At 37.9% G+C, this 17,109-nt stretch overlaps 1 protein-coding gene across 1 annotated transcript in view; it reads right to left on the bottom strand.

Moving 5' to 3' along the window:
- Spata17 (spermatogenesis associated 17) overlaps positions 1-17,109 on the bottom strand; it is a 177,007-nt gene that overhangs the window by 151,731 nt on the left and 8,167 nt on the right. The window contains 2 exon segments of the mRNA XM_059280989.1: positions 1,718-1,799; positions 3,770-3,859. Coding sequence (XP_059136972.1) covers positions 1,718-1,799; positions 3,770-3,859 — 172 coding nt within the window.

Genomic DNA, 17,109 nt, shown 5'->3' with positions numbered 1-17,109 from the left:
AAATGTAAAACACCAACAGAAACAGGCATTTGACTAATTCAAAGGCTTGTATTTTGAATAGTGCATTTATCAAAATCAATTGATGAAAGAAGTTAGACATGCTGTAATCAAACTGATGACCAGTCAGGTCCAGGTTATCTTTGCTTCTTAATAGAAGGAGCATAATAATGTAGCTTAAAAAATTAGTTTTCACTGTCTATCCATTCACAAAAGAGTTCATAAGATAGCATGTACTAAGCATCTTGGGGGGAGAATACAGCAACAACGAGGCACACTGTGTGTCCTGGCAGAAGGTCAATGCAGGATGTCAGCGATGATCAGAGTTGTCACACGTGTAAAACAATGACAACTGCCTAAAGTTGTACATATGTGAACTATGGCTCCAAGCACACACAGGCAAGTCTCTGCCTTGCTTGCACAACCTGCCAAATGGGTATCATAAAAGCCAAGTTTTAAAGAGCATCTTGATATATAAATTTGCAAAATGCCTGGCAAATAGCATTTACTTGTAAATTACCAACCAGCATAAAGGCATCCTACAATCATTTGATGCTTATCAAACCAATTGCAAATATATAGTGATATATTTACAAATATGTAAATATTCAATTAAGTAATATTCGAAGTATTATTTATTCATTTAAAATAATTTCTTTAAAATTTTTGAAAATAACATTTCTTTCTTTCTTTGTGTGTATGCATATGTGTTCAATGGCAGGTATGGGAGGTCAGGGCACAGTTTGCAGGGTCAGCCCTCTCCTTCATTCACCATGTGGGTTGCAGAGACTGAACTCAGGAATCAGGTTTGGGGACAAGAGCTTTATCCACTGAGCCATCTCACTAGCCTTATTTACTGATTTTTGAAATCTCATTTACCTATAAAACAACTCTGTAGAAAGTATTAAGGAAAGAATGGAGGGAAGCCATGTCTGTATTTACCTAGTTAACATCCTTATGAGCTTGTTGACTGCCTGTCAGAGGAGACAGTCATTGACAATGGCGGAGATTCAAGAATAAGCTATGTGACTTCTTGCAAAGACCTCACTAGAACATCCAGATATTTATTCAACAACACAAAAGTCTCCTAAATGTGCAAAGTGAAAAGTATTAAGATTAAAATAGCTAATGTGGTTTATGTACAATGAAGTTAATCACTTATGGAAAAAATAAGAAGTTTCTTAGGAAAGCCTCCTTTCCAAAATTAAGGTCAGATTTGGCCTTGTGCTCTCTATGCATTGGCACAACCAGAGGAAGCCCATTTAAAAGCCAGGATTTGCTTTGGCCCATGTTTTTTGTGGTTTTGGTCCAATGGTCACTGGGCACCATTATTTCTGGGCCATGATCAGGTAGAAATGCACAGCAGAGAGGCACAAAATCGATCACTGAATGGGGCCAGGAAGCAGAGAAAGGGAGGTAGAGGGAAGGCAGATGGGGAAGGAGGGAGGAGGAATAGAGGTGAGGGCTAGAACAAGACAGTTCCCAAAGACATACTCCAAGTGACTTTCCTTGAGTTGGAGCCTACCTCCTAAAGGTTCCAGAATTTTCCAAACTAGCATCACCACAAGCCTTCAGCAATGAGACTTCTGGGGAACATTTTAAACAGTAACAGTTCATTTATAACTATTTGTCATAAGTAATTTCTAAACTACATGTAAAAACACATCTTACAGAATGTTGAATAACTCAAATCTTGGCATAATATAAAGTTTATATTTACCTCAACAATAAGTTGGTAATGTTTTCTGCCTAAGTAACTTCTCCACCACTTTTGTATAATTGTCACTACCCTGTTCAAGTGCCTACAATGAAAATATGTGTATTAGTATGCGTTCACCAAAATCAAGATGTTCTTCATTCTTTAAAAATATTGTTCTATAATTCACAAGGTCAAATTCAAATTTAAGGTTCTATGTATCTTCATTTTATTTTTATTATTTCTATTTTATCTTGTTTACTTTTCCTTTTGATACAAAGTCTTAACGACTGGTCTGCAACTCATTATGTAGACCCAGCTTGCCTTGGGCATGTGGAGACCCTCCCAAAGACTCAGATTACAGAGACACGTGTCCTACCATGCCTGACTCTATGTAAACTTTTTTCCTTGACCATAAAAGCTTTTTTTTTTTTTTTTTTCACCTTAAGATGAGTTCTCAGGCAGAAAAGGCGTTGCCTGCCAGAGTCAGCAGAAAGAGCCTGACATTTCACACTTGGAGAAAATGAGGCTCATGGTTGCTCAGATTTCCTAATGGCAAACCTTATCATGGGCTAGGACTCTCCCCCATGTCCTTCTACGGCTAGGTTTGGGGACGAATAGGTGATTTATCAGCTGCCCTTGGGTCTTGTGAACATGCTGTGTCATATGCCCTCCAAACTGCCTTCACTGCAACAATATACCCTCCTCAGCTGTCAGCCACAACTAACCGTTACACATCTGGGAAGGTGCTATTTTAAAGAATGAGAACTTACTCTGGGAGATTACTAACCACATAGAGAAAAATAGCACTAAATAATGTTCATTCTTCCTCTTAGGCTTATAATTGGATATTATTTTAACTTCAATAATTTTCATGCCTTACTATTTTATTTTCAACCCCCCACTCCTCCCCCCTCCCCCGGTGTGTGTGTATTGACCCTAGGGTTTCTCACATGCCAGGCAAGTGTTCTACCACAGACCTACATCCCTAACACGGACTCAGGTGTACACTGGGATACCCCGGCTTCCCTCTAACTCAGCCTGTAACCCAGGTTATCCTTGAACTTGCAGTCTTCCTGGCTTAGTCTCCCAAATAGCTAGGGACAGGCCTGTGCTACCAGGCACAGATAAAATATAATTGTGTACTATGAACAGTTCAGTTGATATGTTGAGAAATGACAGAGGAATTATTGATGAAAATCATGTTAAGAACTTGGGAAAAATAGTTCTTATGTTAACAAACAAGTGCCCTTGTGTTTTCTCGTATTCTCCAGCGTTTCTGAGGCATCACACGAGTCAGGTGAATTTAAAGAATGGCCTTCATGGCCATATTTTTAGATTGCACTGAGGTGAAAATAGAGGCCTTACTTTACAAATTGGAATTTACAGCTCTGGGTAAAATAAGGAAGTGTTGTGAAGCGTACTCCTCAGCCAGCTTTCAGGGTTATTATAAGCCAGGCATATTCTTCCTCTAACTTACCTAGGAAAATATCTGTTAACATGTGAAGTATGCCACCAGGATTGAATTTAGGACTTTGATTACACCAGGCAGGCCCTGTGCTGCTGGGCAGCCTGTACTGCCTACCCTTCCTTAGAATCAAAGAGAACATTTAAAAACTGCTTTGAGCACCAAAAAAAGCATGGGAAGAATTAAGATGGGGTATATCCATCATTTTTATGATTAGAATATCATCATTTTAACATCGTTGCTTACATCAACCAACCTGTTGAGAAATACCAAGATTCCTCTTCCCCTATCCCTTTCCTGTCCCATCAGTTGACAGGTTACTATAAATGCACTTCATAGGGAACTTTTTTGGGGGGAGATATCTGATAAAATGTACTTACAATATTGAGAACTGTTTAAGGTGTACATATGGCAGATATAATTCACATATCAGTAAGAAATAATCAGAAGTATTCTGTATCTCTTTTACAGGGACAACATAAACTTAATGACTTCATTGCTGAGAGAAATAAAAGGTTATCTGAAATAAATGCTACATAAACAACTTGTGATTCTCTGAGGCATGCACTTTGGTTTGTAAATGAGATTTCTATGGTAAATATATGTACCTGATGTATGCCCGGACTTGGCACCCACGAAACCAGCTCTGGATCGTCACAGCTGCATCATTCTCTTTCTTTCTAAACTCGTCAATGGCACTAAAACATATTTTAAATTATTTCATTAGTAACTAATGTAATTCTAAGGCAAATCAACCTGTTAACCTTAATTTTTAATTTCTTCTAAGATGGTAATTACAACTCACATGTCATTTTAAAGAAATTAAAATACTAAATTAAGAAAAACACATTTCAAAAAATGAGTTTTAAAAATTAACCTTTCTCTGAGAAGCCATGAGCTTTCAACAGCTTTGCCTATTTTATTTTTATAATCATCTGTTATGCTACTAATTAATTTAGTAGCAATTTTTTATTAGGGAATGAAAAACAATGTGCTACTTTGTCAGTATTTTAAAAACATAATTATTTGAACTTACGGTTTAAATGCCACTACACATGTATCACGCAAAGTAAAATGCCTGCATATTTAACTCACTCATCAGTTAAATGTACTGCCTCTAATTCAAATGAATCTATCATAAAATACCTACTTTGGTACAAGCTGGCTTATATTAAAGAATTCAGTGAGTGTGTTGCAGGCTTATAAAAAAAAGAAACTTAATTCTTAGGTTTTACTGACTTACAATGAGAAAAGTTGAGTCAAGACATCTTTCTGTATCTATTCTAATTGATGTCAATAGTATCTTGTCTTTCCACTGCCAACTGATAAAGCATAGTGGACTGTGGACTGCAGAATATATTTTTTAGAAGGTGGTTGGCCTACAGTTAGTATCTCATCTTTGCTGAATGAACACAGTAGGTAACATAGCAACACTTCTTTCTTGTTGACTGGTTTTCTGTAGGTATGTGCATATGACCATCCACGTCCAGGTGGATATATGTGTATGTAGCATCTAGAGGTTGGCAAAGGTGTCTTCCTGAATTACCCTTTATCTTTTATAACACAGAGTCACTGGACCTGAAGCCCATTGATTCAGATAGCCTGGCTAACAGGAATGCAGGGGGCGTTCACCTTCAGATGAACAGCTACAAGCAGTGAATGACTGCTGAGAGAGGGAGAATCAGTCTTCCACAGGGATGAACCACTTAACTGTTTATGCAGTACCAAATGGCCAGCCCTAAAAACCTATACATATGAACAACACTAGATGGATCCAGTGGTTGTAATTATATATTTGTTCATGTACGTGTATGTTAGAAAAAATAAAAAAAGAGACCATGCATTTGAGAGGGGAAGACACAAGAGGTGTTAGAGGAATAGGAAATGATGTAAATATAGCACATATACATGAAATTTTAAAAATGTAAAAAGACACACCCTGTGCATTACCTTCAATTAAAGTGGTAATCAAGAACTATGAGCTGATAGGAATACAATCTACTCTCTCCATCTGTTAGTCCTCTACCTCTCACAGCTTTCAAATATAGTTAAAGTACACATCTATGCACAGAAGCATATCTACAAAGACACATCAAGTGTGCCCAACAGTCACATGATTCTAAGCACTGATGACAGATAACCCAGGTTATATATAGGTAAACCACAGCATTGCCACTAAGGTCAAACAATAGGAAAGCAATTATATTTGAATTTGATAGATTAGAAACAAAGTAACCTTAGAATTTTTACATTATCAATTTGCAAAGCTCCAACAGTAATAGCACACAACCACAAATCTGATAAGTTACTTCAAAGACAAGAATCAAACACATAAACCATTAAAGACAAGAAATATTAACTTTGAAAGCAAATAAACAAATAGATTAACAGAGAAAATATATATTATTTTAGGACAGTTTTTCATATTCTGAAGTAAAGGCTTTTATAAAAATAAATCATAGAATTGGAAAAAACATTGAACATATTCTACATTTTGTGTGTCTTTGTGTGCATTTATGTGTTTTCATGGAGGTGTGGTTACACATGCAAGTGTGTATATGTGAAGAGGCCAGTGGTCAATCTCAAGTGTTATCCCTCAGGTGCCAGCCTGTTTTGGAACAGGGTTTCTCACTGTTTGGAGCTGGATGAGTAGGCTAGGATGGTTGGTCAGCAAGCCCCAAGAATCTCTGCCTGCTGCTGCCCCACGCTGAGATTACTAGCTGCACCACTACACATGGCATCTTTACATGGGAGCTGAGGACTGAACTCAGGTCTTTAAGAGCTTTACTACCTCTCCATTACTTCACATGTATTTTCAAAGTGATCATACAAATGCACATCCTCATGAGCGTGGTGTGAACGTAAAAAGCTGAGACAGATGGATTCTACACAGTGAGACTCTGTCTCAAAAAAGGAAAGTTCATTTTCATGTCAATAAATATTCTTACATTTTGTAGAGCAACAATTACCCTTCAACCCCCAAAATAGAATTAAAAGTAGCTTTTTATTATTTTTATCAAGTGTTTTTATTCAGAAGGAAGTAAGCATTGTGTGGAATTGCTACAGGTATTAAGTAGGAAAGACACACTCCCAGGTTAAAGAGCTGGTAGCCTATGATGATGGCTCTAACATTGAGAGCCTCAGTCACCTCTTAAGGCCACAAAATGAAGCTTAGTTGCAAACTCTGCCATTCTTGATAGCTTCCTGGAATACAACAGATCTAGTTGTAGGGTATTGCCTCTAAAATTTATTATCTATGGATGGAATCCACAAATTTTAGAAGGTATAACTTACCTTCTAAAATTGAGAGGGAGAGAAAGAGATGGAGGAAACAGGAGAGAGGAAGGGAGACAGGAAAGAAAGGGGGCCAACAAGCTATGTGGTGGTGCTCATCAGCAATCTCAAACCTCGGAAAGATCAGGAGTTCAAGGATCCTCAGTTACACAGCAAGTCCAAGGCCAGACAAACAAAACCAGGATTGTGTTTTCAAGATCATCAAAGTCAAGTGAACTGAGATTATTTGATTCTGAGTACACCGAGTGGCTGAAAAGAGATCTTCCTTCTTATAAATGTGAAGAGCAAATTTACAACATTATTTAAACAACTAACCACAACAAACCTTCACTGAAGAGGCCCTGCTGTGTTTTAAGGGAGCAAACATGCTGTACATCTGAAGACCAGCTCTTGCACTTGAGCTGATATTGATGTGGCTTCTAAAACCCTGCTTAATGAAAATGCTGTGATGAGTGTGTAGTTCCTACATCCCCAAGAGGTTTACTCTTGGCCACTTGTCCTGCTAAGACCCCATCAATCCAAGCTCAAGACACTGGAAGAATCCTGAAGGTGTTTCTGAAGAAACCTAAGACAGAGGAGGCTCTAAAGAAACTTGGAAGGCCTCAGCATCCACCCCAGGGAAGGCTGGGACAGTGCACTGGGACACGATTAGCTGCGCCCACACCAGCTATCTTCTCACCCCGCCAAGGCTGATATTTGCTGACTACACCAAACGATTGTTAGTAGAGCTGTGTTTTCATATTATAACTCTGTACTAAACATTGAAACAGGAAGAGCAATCTAATCAAAGACAGACTGGTACAGAAATAACAGGGAATGCAATTATATTCTTGTAGAAAATTAAGTATATTGATACATCTGAAATGGATAAAAAAGCGTATTAATGGGAAATATACAGCATAATATTTATGTTCTCATATTTATAAGAAGCTGTTTAACAGAACACATATGACACTGCACATCCAGAAATGTAATTCTCTGCAGAACCCAGAATTGGAGAATGAAACCTGAAAGGAGAATTTTAGTAACCATTGATTCATGAAGTTACTATATAGTAGCCACACAATGCTTTTACCATTAAAGTAGGAAAATGAAAGAATCTGATACAATCTCTTAGAAAACTATGAGTCAATTTTTAAGTTTAAGAGAATTATTGGTCAAGTTTCTTAATCTTAAATTAGGTTTTTCCTTTAAAATTTCAGTCAAAATACCATAGGCACAGCATAGAGAACCTAGGGTGAAGTCCTGGAGTCCTAGCATTCAGAAGGTTGGGAAAAGGAGATCTGAATTGCTGCACTCCAGGCTCTCAAAGTCTACCCGAATAACACAGCAATACCCCAATTAAAAAACCAATAAGTGAAGATTTTTAAAATGAATTTTTACTTTATGTGTGTATTCTTGAGTGTATGTACACTATGTGGGTGCAGGTACCCATGGAGGTCACCTGGAACTGGAGCTACAGGTAGTTGTCAGCTGTCCAATGTAGGAGCTGTGAACCAAACCTGGTTCCTTTGCAAGAGCAGCAATTTCTCTTAACCACTAAGCCATCTCTCCAAGTCCACAAATAAATATTATCTATTTACTTATTACCATATTATTTTAAAAATGCTATCTCTGAAGCTTACGGGAAAACAAATACTAGTTGGCCAATAAGTTATTCATTAATTCAAAGTTATTTACCACATAAAAACTGTGTGTAAGCTAGTATGCTTCTCAAAGACATACATATGCACATTATATGTATATAAGCTTCAAAACTAATATTCCTGAAGATAACAACATTAATTAAAACAAGTGAATAATCAAATACTATATTAAAAGGTAAAAAATAAATTCACAAGTGGAAGAGATTGTTTGTAGGAAAGAACAGGGGGAAAAGGGATTAAAAGAATCAGGTTGATTTTAAAACTTGACAGGTTCTCAAAGGGGCAGCACTCCTAGGCACTGTATCTGAACCGCCAGTGTTGGGATTACTCCTTAGGTGCCTTGGATTCAACATAGGCAAAGGAACATGTCTCCACCCACTTCTCCGGAGACATGCTCATTGCTATTCATCTTAAAGCAGTTCTTTGTCAAGAATGGCAGTGTTATCAAAACAATGGCTCCCATCAGACTGAGAAGCAATAGTCAGCATTGGTTCAGACTTCACCGTTTTAAAACTAATTAGTCACAAAAGTCTTACTTCTCAAATGGTCTTTCCCACTCGAGTCTTTTATCCAATCTACCAATTAAAAGGTTTTCTTTTTTGGAACAAGGTCTCCTTGTGTAGCCCCAGGCAAAAATTATGGATCATCTTGCCCAATGTATCATAGGATGGGAAGCATGTGTTACCACACCTGGGATGAATGATCTTTAAAACATTTTATAGCATTATTTACTTATTTTATTGGGGATGGGGAGCAGTAAATGCAGGTCAGAGGACAATTTGAAGGCATCAGTTGTGGTGATATTTTATTTGTGTACCCCAATAAAGTTTATCTGGGGATCAGAGGAAAAAGACAGCCACTATATTAAACATAGAGGCCAGGCAGTGGTAGCACACGCCTTTAATCCTAGCATTCAGGAGGCAGAGATTCATCTGGATTTCTGTGAGTTCAAGGCCACAATGGGAACAGAGCCAGGCATGGTGGTACATGCCTTTAATTCCAGCACTAGTTTACCATAGAGGTCTGGAGGCCTGTACAGACAGACAGGAAGTGATGTAGCTGGGCAGAGAGAGGAAGAAAGATGGCAGGGCACAGAAAGATATATAAGGCATGAGTACACAGGAAGTAGCTCTCTCTTTGGCTGAGAATTTCCTAGAGCTAAGAGGTGGCTGGCTTGCTCTCTGATCATTCAGCTTTCACCCCAATATCTGGCTGTGGGTTTTTTTTTTTTTATTAATAAGACCATTTAGCAATTCGTGTTACAATCAGTTCTTTCCTATCCTATGGATCCTGAGGATGGACTCAGATCTTCATTTCAGACTTGGCAAGTTTTTGTTGTCTCTTAAATCATCTTTTGAAAACAAATCTAAGCATGCCATTGTTTACTTGAATGCTTTAAAAATTCAACCCCAGATGACATCTTAAAACTTCTGAATGAAGTCACAGCACCTAGAATACCAAACAAAACCTCCTCGGTCTGCCCAGACACAATGCCATCTAGGGAGTCTTCTGTTCCATTCATTCCCAGACAAAATCCCCTCATCTAGGGAGTCTTCTGTTCCATGCATTCCCTGAACAAACCATGCTCTCTTCACCCTTAGACTGCAGTAACTCTTTGAATTGGTTTTCTAACTACAACCTCCAGGAAGATTAATCCGCATTCTTAAGGCCTTCTACATACCAATGATAACACGTTTATTCATCAAGCCTTCAAGGCTGGGCTCACATTCTACTCCTATCTATTTTTCATACATAGTAAAGTACCTGGAAGTACCAGGAAGACTGGAAATGAAGGCAGAAGACTGGGGCTTTCAGAGTAGGATATGTAATACTATAGACACAGAATTCTTGGAATACAGTATAATCATTCTGACAGTGAACCACGTATCTCTATAGGTTACAATCTTTGGTTTATACAAGTTTAGAATGAAACTAAATAAGGAAAAAACTGGCTCAAGCATAAGATAAAAAATATAATGCTGTGTCATAGAAGTGACTGGAAATACATCAAAAAAGGAATTGATTGGGTACTTGATTGACAACCATCAAATGCTATGGAAACCGTGGCAACAAGATTACTATGCAAGGGGCTACAGGGTAAGGGGAAGTTTTTCATTCTTCTTTTAAAATTATATCCGAGTTAATAGCATGATGTGATAGGGAAGCATATAAAATGTCATTTATGACACACACAACAAGGATACAGCAATACAGTGTCCATTAGAGCAGGGAGCTCAAAGAAGAATGCAGAGATAATTCCACTCAACAAGGTAGCTATGAGATAAAGCCCAAGATACAGGATAAAGCTGACTCTTCCTATTAGCCATTTACCATTAACATCTAATGTGATTCTACTAGATCTACTTCTCATTTTAATACAGTCTGTTAAATGACTGAAACATTTTTTTCCTGCTCTCTATCAACAGTCAGCAGATGTCTGCCTCTGCAACAAAGAGAGATGGGAATAAGGTGCACAGACTCCCGTAATACCTTTTAGAGTCCACACATTAGTTAATGTACTGCACATTGCATTCATCATTTCCTTCTGTCACCACACTCAGAACATAAGCAGTCAAGTCCACAGCAGTTTGAGTTTGTTTTAAAATCTCTCCTGGTGATACCAGTCAAGTGGCAAATTAATCTCTTTCTGGAGTATTAATAATAATGTATATAAATAAAAAGGTATGCTGTATTAATAAGTATATATATACATATACCACAAAGTGGAAGAAACACTAAAAATTACTAGTAACCAACATACCACTAAGTTTTAACTTATGCACTGAAATCTTACTTCTATAGATGTATTTCTGTTGTTCTTTTAAAATAACTGCTTCAAATGAAATTTACAGATACTTTGGTTAGCACTGGGACACTGAGTGCTCACACAATATGTCATGAACCACTAGACATTTTATATTTAAAATGAAAAACTGTGGGTAACACTTTATTTTAATGGTAAAATAATTAGTTCCAGATTATAATGTAAATCCTATAGCAGTGAATAAATTATGACATCTACATGGATTTGAAATAAATTTATTATGATCAGTGTTATCACAGTGAATACTGAATGAATTAATAATGATAAAAGACCCAAAGTATTCACAGCAATGCAATAAAACATCAAGAGGAAGCAGGAAGTTTCTGGTCGCCTTGTCATCAGCTATAGGCATGGTAACTATGAATAGTACGTGTGCACGTCAGAGGCCAGGAATTAATGGCAGTGAGTAGAAAAATGAGAAGAGGAGATGGGTAAGGATCTGTCCAGGAATATGCAAATATTGTTTTTACATATCTCCAGACTGGACTTCGTCTGACCCACATATATTAGCTATGAATAAATAAACACAAGATTACAAACCCCATACTCTTCCCTCTTCATTACCAGACAATAGATAACTGTTTTAGACTGTAGGAATAATATTCCAACATTGGCTGACCTATGTTATCAGATATGTTGATGTGTAGAATGACTGTTTTGCATATAATTTTGCTAGTCCTCAAGGTTTTTAGGTTTCTTTCTTTCTTTTTTCTTTTCCTTTTTTTTTTTTTTTTTTGGTTTTTGAGACAGGGTTTCTCTGTGTAGTTTTGTGCCTTTCCTGGAACTCACTTTGTAGACCAGGCTGGCCTCGAACTCACAGAGATCCGCCTGGCTCTGCCTCCCGAGTGCTGGGATTAAAGGCGTGCGCCACCACCGCCCGGCGTTTTTAGGTTTCTTAAAGGGAGAAATTATACTTAATCCATATTTTATGTTATAATCATCATTATGTTGGGATAAAAGGCACTTGATGCCAACAAACAGAACTACTCTTAGGAATTGAGAGCTCCATTTTGTTTCTCATTAATATTCTCATTACTATTGTTGTTGTTATTTAACAGGTTAATGAATGTGGGGCTGAAAGGACCTTAATATTAGATCTCAGGAAATATCACAGTTTGTCACAAAGACTATTACTTTTTACCTTCTAAGTTTGATATTAGAGGAAGAGGAGAGAGAGAGAGAGAGAGAGAGAGAGAGAGAGAGAGAGAGAGAGAGAGAGAGCTTCTAGCAAATACTGTTTTTAATTTCTAAAAGTTTTGTTTTTCTTTCATTTCTTATAAAGTTGTTATATTCATGCTTTCCTCTTGATTTTTAAATACATTTGAAAAGCAACTTTAAAAAAAGCCTTATCTAATTGTATGATTTTATATTCCTGGGTTTGTTTCTATTGACGGAATTTTTTCACTCCTGCTTACAGGTGAAGTTTGCTATATTTTTGTTTCCCCAAGACTTACTGAATAGAGCCAGATACTGCACACGCTCCACTTTGAAGAGGTCAGAATTGTACATCACTCATCTCCAGGCAGAAACAAACAAATGAACAACTAGGGAAGTTATCTAGCTAATATCATTTGTTTGCCTCCTTGAGATCAAATCCTACCTTGGTTACTATATGGTACCTAAAGATCATTTAAAAAGACATTTTACTTAATCTAGTTTTTCAAGGTCAGGGCCAAGATTTCTAATTGCAATATCTTTATGCACAATTTAATCTTGGTTCCAAAGCAACATTTATTCTCAGAACATATTTTTCATATTGATTTGTTTATTTCATAAATAGTTTATGATTACTTAATGCTAAATATAAAAATGTAACCAAGACAGAAAAATATAGAAATTGCTAAGACTCTAATCTCCCCCATCCTCCAGTTTTCAAACTCTAAACCTTTATAGATTGCTTTGTTTATTTCCAGATCCATACTTTAGGACTCTATAAATTCCTACATTCTAAAATTGACTAAACATACTTTTACTTTGTCTCAAGGATTTTTTTCACGTCATGATGTACAAAATTTATTTATTTATAGATGCTTTTGAAACCTCCATTTGTGTGCGCATGTGCACATCATGACAAGGATGTGGGGGTCATAGGACAGCTCACAGGAGTCAGCTCTCTTCTTCCACAATGTGGGTCTTAGGAATCAAACTCAGGTCATGATGTTTGGAAATGGGAGCCTTTACTAGCTGAGACATCTCACTAACCCATTACGCCCTTTAAACTTTTTTTTTTTTTTTTTTTTTTTTTTTCCGAGACAGGGTTTCTTTGTGTAGCTTTGGAGCCTGTCCTGGAACTCACTCTGTGGACCAGGCTGGCCTCGAACTCACAGAGATCCGCCTGCCTCCTCCATCTCCTGAGTGCTGGGATTTATCCCCTTTAAAATTGCTGTGTCTATACCATACATATAAAGAGATATAAATTGATCCCAGTTTTTTCTTACAAAAATAATTTTTTTAAAGAATGCCTTTGCATGAAAAGCATTATATGTAAAATTATCTTGTAATCTTATACAAATTGTATACATACAAGTTCATTTCTATATGGATAATAGAAAAACTGACATTTTTTGAGTCAAATTATATGTATATTGGTGTGATCAAAAATGGTACTGTTGTATTTTCAAACTACAATTTATATTACCTAACTGTGAATTGCCCTGTATTCTGTAATATTATTTATGCTTATTTCTCCCTTTTGTGAGGGGTGGTGGTTGTCATTTAGCCCACGCCACTCTCAAACTCCATACCTATCTGGAGATAGCCTTCCCCTCCTTGTCATCCCACTTCTGCTTTCCTTCCCAGCTTTGGGTTTCAGGTATGCTCCACCAACCCTGGCCTCACTTCACATTTCCAAATCCCTTTCTGTGAGTGCTTTATGGGATTATCAGTAAATGGATAAATTTACTACTTCCTTTAAAAGTTTTGCTTGTTTGTTTTGAGGCTAATCTCAAATTCATAGTAGTCCTCCTAACTCATCTTCCTAAGTAGAGGGATTATGGATGTGAGCCACTATATCTGTCTTCCCTAGCAACCTTTATGCTTTTCTTTTACTATCTTGTAATATTTAATAACTATTAAGGAGAGGATAGCCTATTCTTTTTTGTTGCCTATTCTTCATATGCTACTGAGACAATTATATTTTGATCCATCTTAAACAACACATATGCATAAGTGTAGTCACAAGACAGGGCAAAAATACTGTAAAACTTTAATCACATTAGAAGCAAATGAAGAGAGTTATTTTGTAACTGTTGGCTGGGAAGACTATTCCAAGAAGACAAACATCCTTAAAGCCTGAAGAACATCTTAGCTTATTTGACTATCAAGAATTTAAATGAGGTGTAGCTGTGAGTACATTCTCACACTCCAAAGACCCCTGATTCCATTCCCAGTACAACCCCAAAAGTAAATATAGTAAGTTAAAAAATAAACAAATCAGTGCATCACTACATCCAAATCAAATCATCTGACTTGGGTGCTGGTTTAGGACTGGGCAATGAGAGCAGGCTGGGAAGTTCTTGGAGTACATGGAGAGAACATTCATGTTGGCTGAAGCAGTCTGGAGGAACTTGACATTAAAGGCTGGAGAAAGGACCTGACAGGGTTTGAACATGAAATGTCCTCATTTGCTCATGGTCTGAATGCTTAGGGTGCTGCTATCTGTGGTGTTTGTGGAAACTAGGAGATGGGACTGGAAGGGACACACTCCAGCATGTGGCTATGGCAGGCCTTGCCCTTCTCCACTTCCTCCTCCTGAGGCTGACTACCAAAGTCCAGCAATCAGGAGCCCCCTTTGGTTCACCTAATTAACACAACCAATTAAAATTAAACACCTCATCCTAACACAGGGGTTCCCCCTTTACCTTTATAAACTGCCATTTGCCTATGTGCCTGTGTGTCTCTATCCAGAGGCAGTCCTTTGTCCCCTGGGACAAATACCCCTGCACCCTTTCCTTTGTCCCCTTCCCTGTCCCCTAGTTCCCTATTTCCTTTACCACTGCATCCTAGCCCATTCTAACACAGACCTCCCCCTTCTTCTCCTCTTAAGAATGACACCTGCGAGGTCATTTGCTGCTGGTTTTCTGCCTGAGTCAGAAAGCAGTCACTTTAACTTTTCTTCCCTGCTTAGTAAAAGGTCTCTCTGTAAAAACAAATGTTTGGGTGTGGTTTGTGCCTGAGTCGGGGTCTGGAAGGGAGCCCGTGCTGTGTGGGAGTCCCCTTCAGGACATAGTTTGGAGGGTGTTGGTCATGGGGACCCCTTCTTGTTATAATCTTTGCTTGCTGTCCTACTTTCTGTATCCTGTCCTCATGAAGTGAGGGATCTTATCTGCCACATGCTTCTGCTGCCCAGGGCCATAAAGCCAAGTGACCCCACTGAAACCAAGAGCCCAAAAGATCATTTGTCCCTTAACTAGCTTATCTCAGGCACTAGGTCACAGTAATAAAGACCAAGTGACATCACGCACTGCCATAACAATTATCAGGACCATTGCCTTTCATTCCTCAGAAGACTGAAGAGGAACTATTCAACCTGTCCAAGGAAATGTCTAGAAAGATAATGTCAGGTGCCATGTGAATTCTCCTGGCAACATACAAGAAAGTATCTTGTAGGTTCTAGTAACATAATGCTCATTACAGTTAAACTGTTAAGCGCTACCACTAAAATGCTCATTGCTGTTTCCACTCTTTGGTCTCTGTCCCTATCTTTCTTTAGAACGTCTTCCCTGATTTTATTTTCATTTGATTACAGATGAACAATCTAGTGTATATTTCTTTGGAAGAGGGTTCATGGATGACATAGTGTGTTTAGATGTCTGAAATGTCTTTTGCCTCCTTGCTACAACATGAAACTTTGTTAGGATTCTTAAATCGTTTTAAATAATCAGAAATTATTATTTCTCCTGTCTTCTAAGTTTATATGTTGAAGAGACAAGGTATCCTATGCCAGTTTTTCTTTAGTAAATACTTCCCCTCCACTTTCTGCCTAGACTAAAAATTGTGAGAATCTTTTTCTTTAGTATTCTTAAAATTATGCTGGATAAGCCAGGCTGTGGTGGTGCACACCTTTAATCCCAGCACTTGGGAGGCAGAGGCAGGTGGATCTCTGTGAGTTCCAGGCCAGCCTGGTCTACAGAGTGATTTCCAGGACAGCCAGGGCTGTTACACAGAGAAACCCTGTCTCGAAAATAAATAAATAAATGAATGAATAAGTAAATAAATAAATAATTATGCTGGATAATGTATAAAGGAATGTATGGTGGTTTGAATGATAATGCCACCATAAAGTCATGCTTCAATACTTGGTCCTCAGTTGGTAGAATTGCTTGGGAAGGATTAAGGAGGTGTGGCTTTGTTGGAAGTGTGTCACTAGTGGCAGGTTTTGAGGTTTCAAAAGACTCATACTTGCTCTCTTTGGCTCCTGCCTGTGGATCAAGATGAAAGCTCTCAGCTTCTCTACCAGCACCATATCTTTCTGCCTGTGTCCACGCTACCCAATATGATGGTCATACATTCTAATGCTCTGAAACTGTAAGCCCCCAAATGAATCCTTTCTTCTATAAGTTGCCTTGATCATGGCATTTTATTACAACAGTAGCTAAGGAACTAAGACATAAATTGGTACCAGGAGTGGGCTAGTGGTACTTTTTGGAGGAATGAAGAACACCTTGGGACTCTGGACTAGGAAAGGGATTAAACACTGTAAGTGATACTTAATGGGCCATCCTACTAGAAGCTTGGAAGACAGGTGTGCTGAAAGAGATGTGGACTATGAAGGCTAACCTCAGGAAGTTTCAGAGGGGAATGATAGAAGTAACTGGGCTAGCAACCACTCTCGTGATTGATATTTTGGGAAAGAAGGTAGCTGCTTTTTGCCCATGTCCTAAGAATCCACCTGAGGTAAAATTAAAAATAATGGATCAATTTCCATAGCAGAGGAGATTTCAAGACAGCCTAGTACTGACTCTGACCTGTGGTTATTAGTAATCACTCTTATGTAGGTCTACAATGAAAAAGAGAAACCGTAACAGAGAAACAAAATGTTTAGTTTGAAGTGAAAAAGAGCATCAGGAAATTTAACGTTGAAATCAAAGACAGTGTTGAGAGATGAAAGATTAAAGAAAGGCTTGTTCTGAAATGGCATAAAGGGACTGGTGCTCTGAGAAGATCCCACACAGCTAAGCTTCCA

This window comes from Peromyscus eremicus, chromosome 15 (genome assembly GCF_949786415.1).
Source record: "Peromyscus eremicus chromosome 15, PerEre_H2_v1, whole genome shotgun sequence".
NCBI classification, from domain to species: Eukaryota; Metazoa; Chordata; class Mammalia; order Rodentia; family Cricetidae; genus Peromyscus; species Peromyscus eremicus.
The sequence above is the reverse complement of the archived record's forward strand: the minus strand, read 5'-3'. Positions and strand labels throughout refer to the sequence as shown.